The 22,349-nt window shown below is 38.6% G+C and overlaps 1 protein-coding gene across 2 annotated transcripts in view; it reads right to left on the reverse strand.

The window, feature by feature from the left end:
• Positions 1-22,349, reverse strand: part of Cwc22 (CWC22 spliceosome associated protein homolog) — a 53,293-nt gene that overhangs the window by 3,063 nt on the left and 27,881 nt on the right. For both annotated transcript variants that reach the window (XM_021192189.2, XM_021192188.2), the window contains exons 12-19: positions 19,115-19,222; positions 17,357-17,438; positions 13,333-13,393; positions 9,882-9,959; positions 8,883-9,035; positions 7,011-7,138; positions 5,843-5,944; positions 5,531-5,751 (exon numbers count right to left, since the gene is read on the reverse strand). In XM_021192189.2, coding sequence (XP_021047848.1) covers positions 5,531-5,751; positions 5,843-5,944; positions 7,011-7,138; positions 8,883-9,035; positions 9,882-9,959; positions 13,333-13,393; positions 17,357-17,438; positions 19,115-19,222 — 933 coding nt within the window. The remainder of the gene's footprint in view (positions 1-5,530; positions 5,752-5,842; positions 5,945-7,010; positions 7,139-8,882; positions 9,036-9,881; positions 9,960-13,332; positions 13,394-17,356; positions 17,439-19,114; positions 19,223-22,349) is intronic.

Genomic DNA, 22,349 nt, shown 5'->3' on the forward strand with positions numbered 1-22,349 from the left:
ACAGTTTTTCTCTTGTAGAAATTCAATTACTAATCAAAAAAAAAATGCTAAAAAAAAAAAAAAAAAAAAAAAAAAAAAAAAAAAGATAAATCATCTTTAGGCAAACACCATAGAGAATCCTCTAAAGATGGCTGCCAAAAAGACTGAGGAAAAGTTGGAGACAGATTTAAACAGAATGAAATGAAGTGTTTATCTGAAGAAATTCAACAACACTTTCTCAATTTAGTGATGACAGTTGATGTTAGTTAATTAGGACATGCCAACATTTCTAAGTCCCTTGAGTAGATGCACTAAGAGCAGACCATTTTCATGACATTTTATCTAAAATGCCAAATCTGGTAGTTGGACTGAAAAAGGTGGACTCATACTTGAATGTTTGGTCCCCAATTGGTAGAACTGTTTGGAAAGGAGTAGGTGTGGCCTTGTTGGAGGAAGTGTGTCACTAGGGCAGCTGGAGTGGGCTTTAAGGTTTCAAAGGCACATGACCTCTATCTCAGACTTGCAGATTAGATGTAAGCTCTCAGCTACGGTTAGAGGACCATGCCTACATGCCTGCTGCCATGCTCCCTACCATGATGGTCATGGACTCACCCTTCCAAACTCTAAGTCCCAGTGAACTCTTTCTTCTATAAGTTGCCATGATTATGGTGACTCTTCACAGCAGCAGAAAAATAACTATGACATCAACTTTTATTCTGATCTTAAGAAAGTATCAAATAAATAATCTTCACTGAAGAACTTCAATGTGACCAGAAACTTCAAAGAAGTTTGGAAGCCCTCATGTAAACACTGTGAAATATAAACAGGTCCCTGAAAAAAGGAAAAAGGACTGCTGAGGGCCATGTAGGAGAAATGACAAACAGCTTTAGAACTCATGGAATGCAGCCCACCAGTTACCACAGCCATGATGGGTGGGTGTACCTTTGCTGTGTGTCACACCCTACCCGTCTTTAGCTCTGGGAGGTGACTATGCTATCAGTCCCCACTTGGCTTTCCCTGAGTCCTTAGGCAAATTTTAACTTGTCTTTTTGGTACAATTGTTGGGCGCTACTATCTCCCACCTGGAAAAGCATGCCCTTATCAATTTCTTATCTCTTTCTTTCCCAACTGTTCTAAACCTCAGTTGCTAAACTCCCTTGACCACCCGCCTGTAGGAGCAGCTTGTGTGGCCACTCTGTTTTGAGATCTCACATGGTTGTTAGTCTTCTCTCTCCAAAGCATAACAGGCCCGTCGTCTTCTCCTTCCTTGTGTTTTCACGTCTCCTCCCCAAATCTCCCTCCATACGCCAGGGACCGGGAAGTCCTGTCTGTATCTTTCACCCAACAATTGGCCCATGGCTTTCTTTACTGACAAGAACTAACTGGGGAACAGGACCTTAGCATCAGAACCACACTTGACACAACTCGGTGTGGCATGACCCCAAGAACCATATGTCTTGAGGACTTCATGCTGTTATGGAGTTCTGCTCTGTTTGCTGCCTTCACATCCCTTTTGATCTAAGGATTATATGAAAACTCTAAGGGGGCTTTCAGCCTCTCACTGGGCAGTATTCCTGGCTCTCACAACAACAGTGCTTGATCTCTTTCAGGCATGGCTGCTGGGGCAGATTAATGATTCAATCAATACCCTAGAGAAGAACTTAGAGATACAGCTTGTCAGAAATGACCACTACCCTTAGAAAGCATTTGGGAAAGTAAGTTGTTAGAGAAGCTAGGCTGAGATGTTTTTGCTACTGGCTCAGATGTAAAAAATATTAAGGAACAATTTGGAGCTTAGAAAGGCACCTCTAAATAGTTAAACTAGGGACCTTTTTGGGTCAGGGACCAAGAACAATGGCAGCACTGGCAGAGGAAGACTCTCACTGAGGCTGGACTGCTGATGATGGACAGCTTCCTTTGCTAATGAGTAGATATAAATTCTAAGAACTTAAAGTAGATATGATTTTTATATAAAAGTTTAGATTTGTGATACTTTTAAGATTCTTACAAGATTACTTTTAAAGATAAATAATAGACCCAAGAAGCTGAAGGGGGCTGTAACCTTGTAGGTGGAACAACAATATGAACTACCCAGTATCCCCTGAGCTGGAGTCTCTAGCTGCATATGTAGCAGAAGATGGCCTAGTTGGCCATCATTGGGAAGAGAGGCCCCTTGGTCTTGCAAACTTTATATGACCCAGCACAGGGGAAGGCCAGGGCCAAGAAGTGGGAGTGGGTGTGTAGGGGAGCAGGGGTGGGGGGAGGGTATAGGGGACTTTCGGGATAGCATTTGAAATGTAAATAAAGAAAATACCTAATAAAAAACATTAAAAAAAGAAAAAAGAAAACAAAGAAAAACTTCAAAAAAAAAAAAAGATAAATAATAGTTATTTCTTTCTTTGTAATCAAAAATTGCTTTTTGCCAGTAAGAGAAACAGGCTGAGAAAACTACCTTCTTTGTTTAGTTACAAATGTACATGGGTTCTTAGGAATAATTTGTTTTCTTTACTATACTAAATTATGTTATTTCTTGTGAAGTTATTGGGAAACATTGTTTTTTCCATAGTCATTCACTAGAAAAAAACTAAAATGTAATCATTGTAATTTTATACTGCTTGAAAGATTTTCTGGGATACACAAGCTATGGAAGAAAAAACAAAGTGTGGGGCTAGAGCATTGTTCCTTCCATCCATCAACTATGTGCTTGTATGTATATGTGTAAAGTTTATGTGAGAGTGTGTTGGGATTTTGTTCCTTCCCCCTTATGTGTGTATATGTGTATATGGACATATCTGAACGGGTGCTTGGAGCCTCCTTGTTAAGAGCTCTGTTCCACGTGTGAATATGTATGTTTGTATATATGCATACATGTATGCATTTGTATGTATGAAGTTATTGAACTCTGCCTTTTGTTTTACCCACTTTGTGTGTGTGTGTGTGTGTGTGTGTGTGTGTGTGTATACACACGTGTGAATTTTCTCTTTCCTTCTGTTTCTCACTAGCCCAAAGGAGTTAAAAGAGTTCATAGTTTTTCCACTGGCCACAGAGAGTGCCAGCCCCAGTAAATTAAGCTTTGTTCCCTCAAAGAAAAGCCTACTAAATAATTTCTCTAATCATAGGCTGCCATTGGCAGCAGCCCTTGCCAGTATCTGGACTGACTCAGTCAGCGGCTCTAAGCACTGACCCCCAACAGCTGCCTGCCTCGGTTTACCCACCCCATGGATGCCAAAGCTAGTAATTGGCATTCTGGTACCCTGACTCATTCATCTATTGCTTTACTCTTCATGAAATTCAAATGAGATCTGTTACCAGTACTGTTCCATGTGAATTTCCATAGTTTCACTGATAATATTGTTTCTATGAGAGGTTAACTAAGGAAAATTAGGCAAAGGATATATGTGGATTGTGATTTTCCTGTAAGTGTGAAGTTAGTTAAAGATAAAATATTATAAAATTAAAAACACTTGTTAAGAAAACAAGAACCAAACTCCCCCAAATTTAGGGAAGGTAGAAAGAAGTGCAGAGAAATAAGATAGGTTGTAGCCACCTCCTCCCGGGAACATCTGCTGATCCAGGGTTGCTGCTGAGGGAAAAAAGCCAAAAGACAGCAGAGTTCTAGCAGCCTCACAGACACAAGTATGAGCTTAACTTGAAATATATACATCCAACACACACACACACACACACACACACACACACACACACACACACACACACACACACACAGAGAGAGAGAGAGAGAGAGAGAGAGAGAGAGAGAGNAGAGAGAGAGAGAGAGAGAGAGAGAGAGAGAGAGAGAGAGAGAGAGAGAGAGAGAGAATACAGTAAAGCTAAACCCTAAAACATAAGAAGTTAACTCAAAAAGGGGGGAAGAACCAGATCTGAGCAAAAGAGAAAATATCCAAATGGCAAATAACAACGTTATGCTCAGCTTTACTAGTAATGGAGAAAATGCAAATTAAAAAGAAAGCTGCAAGGCAGTATCGTCACCAGGATGGTTAAAATCATACAGCAGTGACTCTATCTATAGCTACATAGCTAAAACGAAATGGACACACGGGCATTCCTCAAGTTAAGATGAGATTATGTCTTGAAGATGACATGTCATAAAATGTTTTTACTAGGGCTGGAGAGATGGCTCAGTGGTTAAGAGCACTGACTATTCTTCCAGAGGTCCTGAGTTCAATTCCCAGCAACCACATGGTGGCTCACAACCATCTGTAATGGGATCTGGTGCCCTCCTCTGGTGTGTCTGAAAAGAGCAATAATATACATATACATAAAATAAATAAATCAATAAAAAATGTTTTTAATACCCCCACCACAAAAACCCACAATTTCGTTCAGTCTTCCTTAAGCAGGCCCTCAACACTTACATTAGTCTGTAGGTAGACACCACACAAGAGTTACTCACATAGGGGCTCAGGAAGAGAGAAAAACTGAGACTTCTAAGTACTATTTCTGTTGACTCTACTCTACAGCTTTTGTATCATTGTAAAGTTGAAAAACCAAGAATACAAGCTAATGATACACACACACACACACACACACACACACACACACACACACACGGACTGTAGTTCAAGGCTAGCCTGGACTGTGTAGTGAGGAGGAGACTATATATATATTCATTAAAAGATGCGCATAGGACATCAGACATGTATGAATATGTACAGCAACCAATGTGGGTGGATCAATTACAAATGTAAGAGTATTTTGTGAACATAACAGTGAAGGAAACATTAGATCCAGAGAAGTTCATAATTAATAATTATAAAATGAAAACAGGCATGAGGTACAAGCCTCTAAATCTAGCACTTGAGAAGTAGGGGCAGAGAAGACCAGGTTCAAGGCTAGCCCCTGCCAGACAGTAAATGAACAATCTAGACTGCACAGAAAACTCCAAAACCCAAATGAAACAAGACATCCAACAACAAACAAGCCAGGCAAACACTGGGCAAGATGACGCTTATAGCAGGACTGCCTGCTGAAAACCCAGCACTTGCAAGGCTGCGGGACACAGACTGCAGTTCAAGATCAACCTGGGCTGCACAGTGTGGAGAAGACTAGCTTTAACTATGTTGTAAGACCTTGTCTCAGCAAAACAAGAGGCAAGACTAATGATGGACTTACAAATCAGAAGAGCAGCTGCCATGCTGATGGGCACGGGCTAGCAAAGACAAGTTCTAAAGAACCAGCACTTGATCTGGGGGAGCTAGGTATGGCAAAGCCTCCAGTGAGCCATCCAATAAGTACGATGATGTCAAGTAGCCACATGAAGCTTGACTACTACAACTAAAACCCACATACCTTGGAATAAAGCTTCAGGATGGACCCTATAAACTAGTACGTGGACATTCCTGGAATTGCAGAGTGCCAATGAATTAATTCTGTCTAAGAGGCTTCTGAAACACATATAACACTGCAGACTGTCAGTGACACATGATCATTTCCAATAATACATGTTTTAAATAGATGGCAAAAATAAGTAAGCAGCAATTGAGCCCTGCACTTGTTAGAAACGAGCAGGGTAATATCTGAGCCTTGATACCTGAGGCAGAGCTCTGAGTGCTAGAGGAGGAGGAGGAGTCACTCGCTTCGCTGGAGGACTCTGAGCTGCTCTCGCTGCTGTCAGAATCTGAGTCAGAGGAATCAGACGCCGAAGAAGACTCTGAAGATGAAGATGTCAGGGCTGTTTTCTTCTGCTCAGCTTCTGGTTTCTGGGCTACGATGACCTTGGGCGTATTTTTCAGATGTTCTCGCAGTTCATCCCTAACACAAATGTAATGTATTACATTATGTATACCAGGCACTTGTGAGATAATTTTGTAACTAAAGATAAAATTCTGCAAATGATCCTTACGTCAATCCTCCGAGACCTATGGAAGTGAAGAAGTTGATGGCAAACCGGGTATTGCGTGGGTTGTCTCGGGGTAACAGTCCTTCAAAGAATGGCTGGAGAGTTCTGAAAACGGAAAAAGGAATGAAGGAAATGGAAAAAGGGCAAATGAAAGCTCCTATAGCCACCTATCAGATTTTCTACATTTCAGTAAGTGAAATATAAGAAAGTGGTTTATGGATTTATGCGTAAGGCTGCCTAAATATAATAGGTAACGAGGAACAATTCACTGAAGTTCGTCTCTTTAAAAAACTGTCTTTGCAGAGTGTGTGTGTGTGTGTGTGTGTGTGTGTGTGAGAGAGAGAGTGAGTGAGTGTGTGCGTGCGCACAGGTAAGAGGACATGTGAGAGGTGGTTCTTTCCTTCCACCCGTGGCTGTCAGGGATCCAGCTTACTTCAGACTTGGTGTCCTTTACTCACTGAGACATCTCACTGGTCCTTAAAGTTGATTTCAGTAATTACACAACAGATTTGGAAACTTTATACACACTAAGATACAGATGGCAAATAACGTATGTACATGGTTATATGCACACAAGTATGTATTGTGGGCATGCACAGAAAAATGTAAAAGCCTTCCTTAGCTTTCCTTTTCATGTACATATGTATGCACATCTGAATTGTGTAGAAGTACTGGAAAAATGAAGGAAGGAGGCAGTGAGTATTTCACAAAGAAGGTAAACTATCAGAAGACTGATTAAGTTTGTTAAACAGATCAAAGACAGCCTCTGTAGTCACAGTGGTAAGGACACAGGCATCACTACAAGTTTCATGATGCTGGCGTGACTAGTGAATCTTCCTGAGGAGGGAGATGAGTCTGATAAAGTCGACACATTACATGGAACCAAAGTGGAGAAATGAGATACTGAAATAACATGTGACACGAGCAGAATGGATTAGAAGCAAATTGCGTGATAACGAGCAATAGGAAAGGTGAAATGGAAGTTTTGTGACAGTCCTAGAACAAAGCCCAGAAAGGCACGTGTCGTCTCGGGCCTGGAGGCATGCGGCATGCTCACCTTACCCAAAGTCCCAGAGGGCTCTGCCCCCATCAGAGTATAACTGTATGTGCTACTGTGGGGGACCTCCCACAGACAGGAAGACTAAACTTAAACTGTCAGGGGTCAACTTACTCATCCTTTAACCTCGCGTTCAGTTTAGGAAGACCCATGTATTCACACAGTTCCTGGAAGAATATCTTGACAAAAATTCGACTAGATGATGTCGTTGTCTCTTCACTCAGCTTTATACATTCGAGAACCTGAAAATGAAAGGAGAGAATGAAAAAAACATGTGTTTGCTTTGTTTTGAAAGACAAGGCCCAGAAGTCAAGCAGTTTACACTCTCTCAGAAGGACTAGGACTTTCCATCTCATAGCGGCACCTCTGAGCACGTCCCTCATGCAGACATGAATTCTTTCTTGGCAAAGCATAAGACTTCTCTATATTAATTTCCCAATGCTAAGATGGTACAGAAATAGGTTTCGTCCTTTTTCTTGAGGGAGGTGCTTTTTATAGCTGAGAAGATATCCTGTCTTGAGCGTGTAACATCAAAGTAAAGACTGCTCGAAAATGTCCCTCAGCAGAATGTGGTGTGCACAAGGGACTAGGCAAAGTGCCACCAAGAGCATTAGCTATAGTAAGTTAGCACACATACACACACAAAATTAAAAACAAAAACAAAATGATGATGTAGCCTGAAAACTAAGTGTACAGCTTTTACAAACTAACTTGTGAACATAGACTTTAAAAGCAAAACAGAAGGAAAAAAAGCCCTGTAGCTTTTATGGACTGTGTGTTCTGGAAGCCTATTTTTAGCCAATTGTTTAAAACTTGGCTTCTTTTCTAGAACAGGCGAAATGAAGCAAAGGGTTACTGTGATCAGCTGCTAGGTTGGTTTAAAAGTGCCAGTTGAACACAGTTGGATATACTTAGTCCTTAAGTACAATATATAAACTTATCTGATACTCCTAAGAGCAGGGGTGGAGACTCACTCCACCATCAGTTTGTGGTATTTTACATCCGCATCTTCTTCTTTTCCTTTGGGATGTGATTTCTCTTCATTAAAATTCTTCTAGCAACTTCACTTCACTTAGACTATATGACTTTTTATGGCATATGATTGCCATAGACTTAACTTTTCTCTTACATGGTAACTTTCCCGACATAAATACATGGTAAATTCCTAAAATAAATCCTTTGTCCATTACCAAGAATTGTGACTGGACAGGCAGGTGATAACTACCTAACAGCATTTGAATGAACAGTAATTCCATAATAAATATGGGACTAATGCTCAATTTGGCATACATTTCCCCACTAAGAATGCCTTTCTTTTAGCCGGGCCTGGTGGCGCAGGCCTTTAATCCCAGCACTCGGGAGGCAGAGGCAGGCGGATTTCTGAGTTCGAGGCCAGCCTGGTCTACCAAGTGAGTTCCAGGACAGCCAGGGCTATACAGAGAAACCCTGTCTCNAAAAACNAAAAAAAAAAAAAAAAAAAGAATGCCTTTCTTTGTTCTAAGGACAATGCCAGGATCTCCTTTCCATGGCTTAAACAAAAGTGTCTACGTATTGCAGACTCCTAGGACAATCCTTTCTCTTGGGTCTAAATTAGAGGAACTTTGAAAAAGTTACTCGTTCAGGAAATATGGACAGTAATTCTGAGGCACAAGTGCCACCAAAATAGGGATATGTGTCTCTCCTTTGTTATACAAGTATGGACACAGATGTCAAGCATGCAAATACATATTTTCTCTGAAAATATTACCAGTCATCACTACTGAAAAGCAACGTGAGTTTGGGCTGCTATGTATAACCCACAACAGGATTTCTTACACATGTATATTGTCTGACTTGGCCTTATGATTCCATGAATGTGTTTCAAAGATAGCAGTTGCAGTCAAAGTGTACTACACATTCATTTTAATTCATGTTTACTGATAGGATGGTCATGCCATAATTAATGCATATTTGACAATAACAGGGGATTAGGATCCAATTACTTACGCTCCACGGAAGTGAATCAGTGTATAAAAGGTGAGCAAACATCTTAGCAACATTCCTCAATTTGTTTGTCTCTAAGCGGTGGATGGTGTCGTACTGTTCCTTGAATATACTTTCAAATGATTCCATGTATTCCTTTTTCAGCATACAAAACCGCTATAGGGAAGAAAACTGAAAGTCAACCCCAGCAGAAACTGAATGTCAATACAACTGAACTTACTATTCCTAAATTTATTAAGTTAAATGTTTGTAAACACCTTCAAGAGACATCTATCACCATATCTTTCTGTGGTAAATGATGTTCAAAAAAGTTACAGAGAGTTTCTATCTAGATTTATATGTTAGAATAAAGTTATACATTTAGTTGATCCTAAACAGATACATTTTGCATTATATATATCGGCCTTGGAAATAGTTTATAGATATACTTTAGGGACTAGAAAGATGGGTCAAAGCTTAGTATTTCACATGATCTTACAGAGGACCTAAGCTAAGTTCCCAGCAGCCACCTCAGGCAGCTCTAACCAGCCTGGAACTCCAGCCCCAGAAAGACCCCTCCCTCGCTTCTAGCCTGCCTACACAGGTACTTTCACTCACATGCATGTGCCTGACATATACAAAGACACAATTCAAAATGACACAAACATTTAATTTAATTTTTTTTTTTTAGGTCACATTTACCCTATGCTGCCTAAACAGATTCCTGACTTTAGTAATTGCTTTGAGTTTTTGAAGACCATTTAGTTGTTTTATTTTGGGAAATTGTTACAAAATATTTAAAATTTTAAGAAATTGTAGAAAAATGGTAACAAATTTAATGTGCTGCAAAATGAAGTGGGAAAGGAAACTGAAAGGGGGAGTGCTCCCAGGGGAAAAAGCTTAAAACATGTTAACTAAGGATAGACCAGACCACAAAATACAATCATTAATTCACTATGTTATTGTTAGGAATTCTTGGAATTTTTATGAAATCCTGACATGAAAATCAAGGCTGTAACTCACCCCAGCTAACAAGCCAAAAAATTTTTCATAGGTCCTTTGTTGGGCACAGCAATCAAGTATCATGTTGCAGAGTTCTTTCTGTTTGGAAAGAAAATTTGCATTAATGACTCAGGACACAATGGAGCTATGCTATATGATAATCTACAACCACAATAGTGACTGTATTTTCAAACTAGACTTTAAAAAAATTTTTGAAAACCTTGAAAAATTATTTTTAAAAACTCAATGTCAAGTTTATCACTTTAAAAAAGCCTTTAGACTGACTGATATCATCTAAAGCTATTTATAATGTGATTAAATGACATTCTAAATCAAAACTATGAATCATTTCTAAACAAATTAGGGCATGAACCAGGTCAAATCATGACATGATTCTTTCTTTAAGGACTTCTGTGTGGAATTCTTTTATATTTATTTTCACCAACACAAATACCTAAGATTTAGATTAAACTTATATTTAGATAGTATAGAAAACAAAACAAAACACAAGTATTTACAGAAGCACAAATAGTCACTTTTTCAATGTAAATGACCTTCTAGTTGATGTTTAAAAATGTAAAAAAATAAAAAGAAAAGAACAGGTTTATGATTCAATTTTCTAAGTCCTGAAATAAATGTTTGACTACAGCCTACCTACAAGGGGATGACCATTCTATGTACAGGTCCACAGAAGAATGGACACTGTATGTACAGATCTATCTATGGAGGGAAATCTAAAGATGGGGGCCAATCCTATAACTGCTGAAATATATTGCTCAACCAGCTATTTAACTGCTCTGAAAAACCTTTCTGTGAAAAATGTTAGAACTAATGAATAAACCCCCGATAAGAAAATCTCCTATCACAAATGGTTGACATCTAATTAACTGACAAGTATGGTTTAGTAATTCCTGAAATAACTCTAAGGGAGCAGACAGCAATCCCAAGAGGAAATGACTCAGGTAACAGCAAGCAGAAGGGGGCCACTGGACAAGTGCCTTTTCTATAAATCACTTATTAGAATGGCTACATTTTTACAAACACATTAGCTACAACACATTTCATTCTCTAAGTACAAACGAGCCCATCAAATTAAATGTGTATTCCTCCAGTTAAGTTTTTATTTTTAAAATTTCAATGAACTATTCTGAAATTTTGTCACAGTCACTAAGGTATGATCTAGTACAAATTGTTAGTTTTTGTTTTTTTTTTAAAAAAAGGTAAATAAGCATTTATATCCATGTAAGCAAGCAGTTTGTGTCAGAGACCCCAGAGTTCAGATGCTGGACAACAGGACAGACAGGAACCTGCACTGGCTAACATGATAGCCATTAGCTACCAGCAGCTATTTAAATAATTTAAATCTGTTGTTTCCTTAGTCAGAGTATGCATATTTTGCATAACCAACAGCTGTCTGTGCCTAGTTGCTGCTGCCCTAATCAGGTCAGCATTGACTATGTCCTCACTGAAGAGTTCTACTGCACAGTGTTGCTCTAGAAATAGATGGTTTACCATGAAGCAGCCTTGCCAGAGGCATCACTTTAAAACATCAAGAGTGCTTTCAGACACAAAGAAAGAAAAAGAAAACCAGTCACAAGTTAATCCAATTAAGTAAAATGTTTATGGATGTGTTAAGTTCTAGAAAGATACACTTTGTCAAAATTTCATCTGGTACTGAAAACTGAAAGCCTTTCTAAATTATGCCATTAGATTAACTTGATATATAATATAAAATTCGCTTTCAATTCTTCCTACTAGTATTGTGTTGTCCAATATGTTAATCATGTTTTCACAAAATACAGTAACAAGCTAATGCCAATGCTGTCAGAGCCACTCCCAGGATGAACTACTCTTTTCCCTAGACTATGTATACAATGATAAGCACTATTACCTATAGTTTGTGATCATTTTTAACCTATCAATTAAACATCTGAGTAATTTTATGAGTCTATTAGCATACAAAAATAGATGCATTGAGATACTTCCACATAGTAATAATCAAAATATTTTGAGGGCAGCTCTAGAACAACTACCCTTTAGATCAGCACAGATAAAAATTGTAATGACTTAATTACATTCCTCAAATGTAACATGGTCACACAGTAATTTCAGTGTCAATTTTAACTGTAAAGGTTAATTTACTGATTTATTTCCTTCTAAGGATGACATATCAACTACACTCAAAAATACATACAGGAACCATTATTAGTGTATAGATTGCATAAACTAAAAGGAAAACAGACCTTTATAATGTTAAACAATTTGGTTTTATAAATTTTCAGCATTTTAATAACGAATCAAGAATTTTCCCCCTATAAATGCCAAGCACTAATTATTTTACAGGTTAGGGCCAGTGTGACACTGGTCAAAGGATTCCTTCTGCCGCTGTGGTATGAGAACAGCGGGCTCAGTCAGTGATGCTCAGGCATGTTTTTACTCCAATAAAGCTTTACTTAGGAAAACAGGAAGTGGGTCTGCACCAGTGTACCAATCACTACAGATGATCATCTAATCCTGACACAGTTCAGGACCAAGAGACTGGATACTCAACAGCCTACTGGAGCACAGACATTCACTATTCCATCTGTGTAGCTCTATGATATGTAAAACAAAATGTGAGGAACAACTCCACCATAGCCTGGGCTAAGGGTCCGAAGACCTAAAAAAGAATGTAAGATGACAAGTAGGAAAAACATTACAAAAGTTGTTATTCAGCTTGGTGTTTATTATCCTTAGATTAGGGCTCTGATACTAATTATAAGACTTTAAGAACCAAGAGGCTAATAGAAGACTTTCGATACTTAGTGCATCATTAAATTCCTGACCCTTTGCTCTCTGACACAAAGTATACAATCAATTTCTTTCTCTATGAATAAACTGATGAATGAAACAATAATACAAATGTATCTGTACACAACTTGAGCACGCATGTGATTGTTGTAGTTCTTCTCAAAATAATTCTTTAGTGCATACATAAGACAAGGATCAAGTAATACTAAAGAACAGAGTCCTCTGTGCCCTAATTTGGTCATAGGCAACCATCCAGAAAGTCTGTGTAAGGACCATGCTTAGAGACAAATACTCCAGTACGCCATCTACAGAGGGTGCAGTCCGCTAGGACACAGAACAAAGAGCCCCAGGAGTCCTAAGCCTTGGTTTAGAATTAAATTACAAAACTTATATTTACATGAGTATTTATCATTTAATTGGGTTTTTTTTTTTGGGGGGGGGGGGTTGCTCAAGACAGTGTTTCTCTGTATAACCCTGGCTGTCCTGAACTTAACTCTGTAGACCAGACTGGCCTCGAACTCAGAAATCTACCTGCCTCTGCCTCCCAAGTGCTGGGATTAAAGGCATGCGCCACCACTGCCCAGCTCATTTTATTGTTTCAATTCACAAAACCTATTAACCTCTTTAAACATTTTCATAATCAATATATACTTCCTAATAGAAAAAAAAGGCATCGACATACTGTTTGGCTCTCTGCAAACTCCATTTTCAGCAACTTGTGTGCACATTCTTCAAAATCTAAACTATGGAGACAAGATAGTCACAATAAATAAATTATAGCGTTCTTTACCTGTCAAAATATTACTTGGTTATTGTTTTAGCTATAAATATACATAATATTAGGGCACACAGAGAATAGCCCTTAACTCTACAAATGACAAAGTATAAGCATGTGTCAGCATGAGGAACCATAAACCTTCTGTAGAAGCCAGACCCAAAAGACACACAGAATATAATCCTGTGTTCTGAACAGGTAAACCCATGGATAGAAAGAGGCTGAAAGGAACGAAATAATTGCTAATGGAGATAGAGTGCCAAAAAATATTTTAGTAATGTTTGAAAAACTTTGCAAATACTCTAAAACAATTAACTGCAGATAAAAAGCATACATTTTACAGTGTATACATATATACATATACATACATATATAAATACACACACACACACACACACACTCTTTCTTTTAAAGCATATAATTCTGAAGTTGCATTAGCTATAAATACTATATGAATTACCAATGCTGAGTATTTTAGGCATTTTAAGTGGCCAAACAAAATTATTTCCTGTTTTAAAACAATAATAAGGGTTATAAAAATGCATTCCTGAATTATTATCTTCCTGACATGACTGTTGCTCTGGGAGGGCCTAGCAGCGTGGCCTGTTCCAGAGCATAGTGGGATAATGAAAAGTTACATGCAAAGGGGTGAGGGGCAGGATCAGGTGTGGGAGGAGACGGTCAAGATGTACAGAGGGTCAGGAAATTGAAAAGAGGTGTGTAGCAATGGGGGATGTGGAACTGGGGGTAGCCACTAGCAAGTCCCAGATGCCAGAAAAGCAAGAGGCTCCCAGGACCCAACGGGAATGACAGTAGCTCAAATACCCAACAAAGGGGAGAGAGAACCTGTAGAGATTATATCCAGAGGTTAGGCATGGCCCCATGTTGAGGGATGGGGCCACCCCTTCACAAAATTTTAACCCAGAATTCCTCCTGTCCAAAGTAAATACGGAGACAAAGAGTGGAGCAGAAACTGAAGGAAACGCCATCCAGAGACTGCCCCACCTAGGGAATCTATCCCATATGCAGCCACCAAACCTCAACACTTGCTGATGCCAAGAAGTGCTTGCTGACAGAACCCTGATATGGATATCTCCTGAGAGGCTCTGTCAGAGCCTTACCGATACAGATGTGGATGCCTGCAGCCGACCATCGAACTGAGCATGGGGACCCCAATGAAAGGGTTAGAGAAAGGACTGAAGGTGTAGGTGTTTGCAACCCCAGAGGAAGAACAACATCAACTCCCCCTCCTCAAGCTCCCAGGGCCTAAACCACCAAACAAAGCAGTCACATGGAGGGATCCATGGCTCCAGCTACATATGTAGCAGAGGATGGCCTTGTCTGGCATCAATGGGAAGAGAAGTTCTGGGTCCTGTGAAGGCTCAATGCCCCAGGGTAGGGGAATGATAGGCCGGTAGGGTAGGAGTGGGTGGGGAAGCACCCTCATGGAGGCAGGGGGAAAGGGAGTAAAATGGGGGATTTTCAGAGGGAAACCCGGAAGGGGGATAACATTTGAAATATAAATAAACAAAATAACTGATTTTTTTAAAAAAAAAAAAAAAAAAAGAAAGAAAAGAAAAAAGTTACATGCAACACAAGACGCTGGTGTTGAAGTAGTATTTAAAAATGATTATGTCAATGTGTCCAATCTAAGAAACTATAGTGTCAGGGACACTGCAGTCCATCTCCCTCGGATACAATTTTAAAACTGTAAACACTGACCACCACTGAGGAGCAAGAATGAGGAGGATGCTTCACCTTCCACAGCAAAGCCAGCTACTTACTGTCATGTTCTGTGTAAGGGAAGAGTAATTTAGGAATCACAACAACAGGGAGAAAGGATGACTAGCAAACTAGTTGTCAAGAAAAAAAAATTAAATGCCAATTACTAAATAGTTCAGTGGTCAACTGACTTTTGTTTGTACAAGATTTCTTGAAGCAAGGTTCTGGAACACAGCTTGCTCAGTGGGAGAAACAGCATAACTAGGTTCAATCCTCAGATTCCCCCAAGTGATTACATGAAATGCAGCATCTGACTCAGTCACTTCATTTCATTAAGCCTGGATGCTATGAAGACTTTAGAAAATGCACGCGCGCGCACACACACACACACACACACACACACACACACACACACACACACGAGGGAGGGGGCAGGGGTCTGTAATCCAACCTCCTTTCAGGGTAGGCAGGCAGTGCTGGTGTGTAGTGTCCCTCCCGTCTTGAGAGAGCAGAGGCACGCCTCTGTTCTACCTACCTTCCCCAAGCTGGCATGTACCAGAGCACTCCCTACACTCTTACCAAGTCAGCAGCAACTCCACTTTCAAAGGAGGCACAGGCCGGACATTTGATCATGTATTTTAGTTAGTGACCACCCATTTGTTCCCTTTACTGTTTTCCAATAAACAAAAGCCCTTGGCTCATGTTTCCAAAGGCTTTCTGTAAAGCGTTTACCCACAATAATGTTTTTGTGACTCTAATAAAATTCAACACCAAGTTCCACTGCTTTAAAAAAAAAATGAAGTTAATCTTTTGCTTTTGGTAAGCAATGACAACATTTCATCATCTAGATATTTGATAACAAACATTTTTTATGGGATTTATCACCAAAGAGTCTCATTTCTAAGTCCTCCATAGTACATCTACTGATCACTTGTGCTTTTCTTGTAATACGTGTGGGTTTTTAAGTCTAGCAAGCACTGTCACAGGTAAGTGCATGGGCTGGTCATCATAGAAGGTCTGTGGGCAAAAAGATAAGGAAGAGCTACTGTGTAAGAGTGGCTGCCGTTTGTTCTTGGTGCTTTTGCTTTTGGTAATTTCTGTGAATCAGAGATTAGAAAAGTTAAGGTAACTTAAACAAGGGCTTTTTCTAGACAGTTCTTGAGAGCTGCACTGAACCTCTTCCCAGTCAGTGCTGACAGCAGCAGCAGAATGATCTGCTTCTGATGAGTAACCCTGGAGGTCTGAAAAGGTCAGCAGGGATGGCAAACTAAACACATTCTCAGCTTCTGGCTGTAAAGAAAAACTACAAGTTTCTTCATACAAAAGACAAAGATATAGGTCAAGATAAACAAAACATCTTTCTAATCCATATTCTGATGTGTAGTATTCCTCTATTTGAAGTTTTCAAACAATGAAAACAAGATGACTCCTACTTATGACTCACTACTGCTATGACATCATCATGCTCAACAGAAACACACAGAACCTACCAACAACCACAACCAGAACATTGCCCTCCTCCTGTGTGAAATGTAACATGTGCCCAGTAAACCAATAGGCTGATTCCTATGCAAAATAACAGATGGACTAAACATCTACAGGTCTTGTGCATTTCTCTTCAAATGGAACACATAGGCCTCAAAGGAAAGATTTATTTCCATGATATCCCAGTATTTCTTAATACTACTTCAAGGGGTCTTCATAACCTCAAGGGTAACTCCCAACCCCATTTCTATCCACCTGCATCTGCACAGGATCCATGCTTCTCAACAGAACCAGGATTAACAAGCACATCAGAGAAGGAAACGTGAACTTGTCATTAACATTCGAATACTGTGATAGCTTTTAATATAGAGCTGGTTATTTTTAAGGTTTAACTATAGGAAATGACCCACTAAAAAGAAAACAGCATCTATTCCGTTAACACAATTAGGACATTTAGGTAAGTAAAGACACATTACTTTCTAAGAACAGAACAGATGTGCTGGGGCCTCTGAGCTTGGGTATAGGACGGGGTGAAGCAAGCACTGTGGGGATGCTGAAAGGATGTCTAAGTCTCTGTATTTAGACTCTTAGTGCTACAAGCACTGTGGGGATGCTGAAAGGTGTCTAAGTCTCTGTATTTAGACTCTTAGTGCTATCACTGATCCTGCTTACCCATCTCTTACCCAAAATAAAATAAAAGATCAGCTGAGCTATAGACTCTTACCTTGACTGAATGGCAAGATATATTGTACGGCGAAATGAGACTAGGTTGATTTCTGTTTTGTCATGAATAGTTACTTTTTGCCCTGAAATAAGTTAAACATAACAATTACAAAAATACAAGTTTATTTTACGATCAAATTAAATAATTACGTTGTTTGTAAATCGGTATCTGTAGGATTAATGGAGTCACTGTACATCTTCTTCTGCCATACCATTTTGTTGGATCAGAGTTCACAACAACAGCAAAATAATTATGTTCGCCTCTATAATACAAACCCATTTAGACACCATAGAAGGTGTTGTCTGATGCTGATGCTTCATAGAATATTATTTCTAGAGTCATAAACAATGTTGATTAAGTAGATGACCCGGATGGACTGAAATTCAGTTTAAAAGAACAATGGGTTCTAGAAGGTTGACTCTGTCCAATGTGTGTGTGTCAAAATCTGTTAATCGATATGAGGAAACTTTTCTTATATGTAATTATTAGTAATTTAAACAAAAAATTCTAAAGGGGAATGTAATATAGAGAGATTTAGGTGACTTATTAAAAAAGTGGAGAAATCTTTTTTTTTTTTAATAAAATGTTACCGAAAGGGGGCTAGAGAGATGGCTCAGTGGTTAAGAGCACTAACTGATCTTCCAGAGGTTCTGAGTTCAATTCCCAGCAACTACATGGTAGCTCACAACCATCTGTAATGGGATCTGGTGACCTCTTCTGATGTGTCTGAAGTCAACTAGTGTATTCATATACATAAAACAAATAAAATCTTAAAAAACAAAAATGTTACAGAGTAACAATTTAACTGTAAGACATCCATTACCCATATATATATGGGTAAATTACAGTTAAATTGTTATATATATGGGTAATGTATGTCATACAGTTAGATATATTTAACATACATATATATGTATGTTTATATATATATGTAAGTCTTACAGTTAAATATATTTAACATACATATATATGTGTGTCTGTGTATGTGTATGTATATATATACATATACATACATATATATATACATACATACATATATATATATATATATATATATATATATATAATTTTTTAAAATATTTCCAAATATGTAATTCATAAGCCTGGCTTATGTGGCTGCTATATTATGATACTCAACCAAAGGCTGAGCTTGTTTTTCTGGGGAGTGATGTAACAGAGCCGAAGAGGAAGAACACGAACCTGTTTCTGTACAAATGTAGTTGTTGGCCTCCCTACTTTATTTTGCCAAAATGAACAGCAAATATCTAGTCATTCACATCTGTCACACATTTGCCAATGTTACATAAATCACATACCCTCAACATGAATGTACCTTTAGAACTGAAGGTCTAAAATATTAAATTAAAATTATGTTGTTAGGAAAAACTGAATGTCCTTGTTTAATACTTTAGGGACTGGTGTCCTGCTGTGGGGGACAGTGTTCTGTCTTTTTTTTTTTTGGTTTTTGGAGACAGGGTTTCTCTGTGTACCCCTGGCTGTCCTGGAACTCACTCTGTAGACCAGGCTGGCCTCGAACTCAGGAATCCACCTGCCTCGGCCTCCCTAGTGCTGGGATTAAAGGCGTGTGCCACCACACAGGGCTGTGTTCTGTCAGAGAAGATGCTGAAGTGTCCCTTGCCTTCTCCCACCACACCCAGGGCATCCGTCACAATCCTTTCTTGGTGAGCAGAGAAGCCACTCTAGAGTACTGCCTCAGAATTCACCTCATCTCAGAGTGTTTACAAAGTCATACTTTACCTCCTTCCTCCTCTTCTCCTTCTTCCTCCTCCTCTTCCTCCTCCTCATCTTCACTACTTCCAGCTTCTTGGTCTGTGTTTGAATCACTGTCTCCTTCATCAAGGATTTCTAGAAATCAAAGTCAATTAAGAAGAAAAAAAAATTAATGAGCTAGATACACGTACCCCAGTCTGAGAAGTGAATCTCATTTCATTGAATCTAATTTTAACTGTTTACCTGCCAACAAAGATAATCACACAAGCCTCAGGCTATGGCAAGGAAACAATTAGAATGATCTGATGTTAACAAGTTGTGTCATTCTTTGCTAGGTAAAACGTGCTCATGGAAACAAGGGAACATAAGAAGACAGAAAAGGCACATGATGTTTCTGAGTGGGTAAGAACACCAGAAGAAAACTGGATCTCACAGCTAGCATTTCAAAGTTCAAATACTATCTTCAGAAAGAGGGCAGTCTATGATGAAAGCTAAAGCCAGAGGTATGTAGAGTTAAGAGTGGATACAGAGTGATACGGGAGGGGAATCAGTATCTGTGTTCACTTTAAATAAGTAGAATGAAAATTGTAAATTTAACAGAACTTTTAAATTGTATATTACAGTCAATCAAAAGTGTTTTCATGTGTAAAACTAAAACAAGTTTAAACATCATAAAACTGGTAAAACCATCACTTTATTATTTCCTAAATAAAATGTTTATTTAGATCTAAATGAACGTCCATGAAAGATTACAGAAGACCATCTACCACATCAATAGTGGAAATGCCGTCGGCCACAATTCTATCTTGCACAGTGTTGCTGTCAGCGCTCACCAACACTGCACCCTCTCATTTATTATAATCACTCAAGTTTTAGTACAAAGTTTTAACTCATTTTCAGAAACTTCTAACTTCTTTATATTTTGCAGAGCAGTGTAAATCAGGAGTCACATACTTAATGTTAGCAGAGAATATCATGCTGCAGGAACAATCATTTATTAAGACTACAGAGCTACTATTTATATTTAGCCCTTATCTGACAAATCTTAAAACAATTTCTTGCAAATGCAACTCCAAGAAACACTCCAGTGTCTCTAGCTGATTATGCAACGAGCACAGACTTTGAAAAGAAGAAACTATTTAGTATTCAAAAGTAGGAAGGCAGGCACTCCTGCTGTTTTCCCAAATGCTGAAAAACCTAACCCACCAGTCCACCTGGGTCACTCAGAGGTGCTAATTACCAAGGCAGTGCTCACTTCCTGCTGGGGTCATTTTTTATGCCAGTTCCAGGGGAACATTTTACTAAAGATGAAGGTCAAATGAACTGTCTGATAGTTTACAGCATCCTCTTTTCTCATTCCTTTTAAATCAACTTCCCAAAATTCCGTAGGCACTGGCAACTAGATTTCATCAGATAAATAAAATAGGGTTTCAGAAAAGTCTGTGATTCCCCGGGGGAACCCGAAACCTGTCAGATGGCCTATGAGGTCAACACTACGTTCCTAATAATTCTAAGGTATTACCTGCCCTCTCACTGAATTGTTATTTACAATAACAAGAGCAATGGGGTTAAAATTACTGCACTCTAAGCACAAATCAAGACACCAAAATAGACCAGGAATCAATGCTGCTTTCTGCCACACTTGCAGAAGAAAAAAGCCCATTTAAATTATGAATGTCCTAGATGAAGATGTAAAATAGAAATTTTATTACATCTCATACTTGAATGACAATGTAGCACTTATATTACAGAGCGATGGGCAGTGTATGGTTCCCTACGGGAAAAAGCTGGGGTACTTGCCTGAGTTTAAGATAAAGTGGCAACCTTTTTACTTTTATTTGAAAAAATGGCCAATGTCATTCATACATGTTGTTAGGTATTCTGCAAGCATTTTCAAATGCAGCAAAATGATACTCTCAATTTAAAAACAGCAACAAACAGTATTTGCCACCATGATACAGTTTAAGCTTGTAAGAGCATATCTAATTTTTACAAAGTATGTATTTATCCTTCAATAGCTTCCCAATACTGGGACACACTCTTCTAAGGAGACAGGTAGCAACATTAACAGATGTGAGTTTGGATATAGTCCTAACACACTGACTTGATTTTTATAGTCCTAACACACTGACTTGATTTTGAGGATGTTCATGTTAGCACAAGCACACACACATCAACATCATCCAACAACAATATCATTATCATCATCATCATCATCATCATCATCATCATCATCATCATCATCATCATCATCGTGAAGCAAGGATGTTCCAAATGACTAACATGTTACAAAATGAGTTATGGCTTAATGATATATTGGAAGTGCATATACCAAAGATTTTTAACATTTAACTTAGTATGAAAATTCACTGACACTATTTAATATTTCAAATGAAATCAACTTTTAAGAAACCACTAGCAGTTAAATACTATTGCTGTATAAGGAGAAATAACACACTTATCTGCAAAGGCTATCACAATACTCCTGCTCTTTCTAACTATAGGATCTGAATGAAACCAGAGAATGAGCTGCAGCAGACAGAACACAGAAAGACAAACTACTCTTCTCCTATAGGCCAGGCACTGTACAGTACATAAAATATATCACCTTCTTTCTCATTAAGTTCCTTTGCTTAAATACTATTTTCATAAGAATGTTGCTTATATTAATATACACCATTTTATTACTTTTAAATGTGTTAATATATAAATATTCAAACACCAACAGAAATACACACACACACACACACACACACACACACACACACACACACACACTAAAGCTTTATGGAGTCTAATTTTAAAGTGTTTTAAGGGATCTCAAAACCACAGAACTTGAGAATTCTCTACTAAAAAAGCATAATCCATATACTGGCCAACTGCCTGGATCCTTATGAGATTCCAAAGCTTAAACTAGTGAAAAAAAATCATAACAGCCGGAGAAAAGGCGCCATTTAGGGAAACTGTAGGGAAAAAAAGTCTGAAAGCAAAGAAAGAAGAATAGGCTTAAGAAATGAGTCTAAGAAAAAAGACAGCATTTTCAACAAATGGTGCTGGCACAACTAGCGGCTATCATGTAGAAGAATGAGAATTGATCCATTAGTATCTCCTTGTACGAAGCTCAAGTCTAAGTGGATCAAAGACCTCCACATAAAACCAGAGACACTGAAATTGATAGAGGAGAAAGTGGGGAAAAGCCTCGAAGATATGGGCACAGGAAAAAAATTTCTCAACAGAACACCAATGGCTTGTGCTGTAAAAT

This window comes from Mus pahari, chromosome 3, assembly GCF_900095145.1.
Source record: "Mus pahari chromosome 3, PAHARI_EIJ_v1.1, whole genome shotgun sequence".
Lineage (NCBI taxonomy): Eukaryota > Metazoa > Chordata > Mammalia > Rodentia > Muridae > Mus > Mus pahari.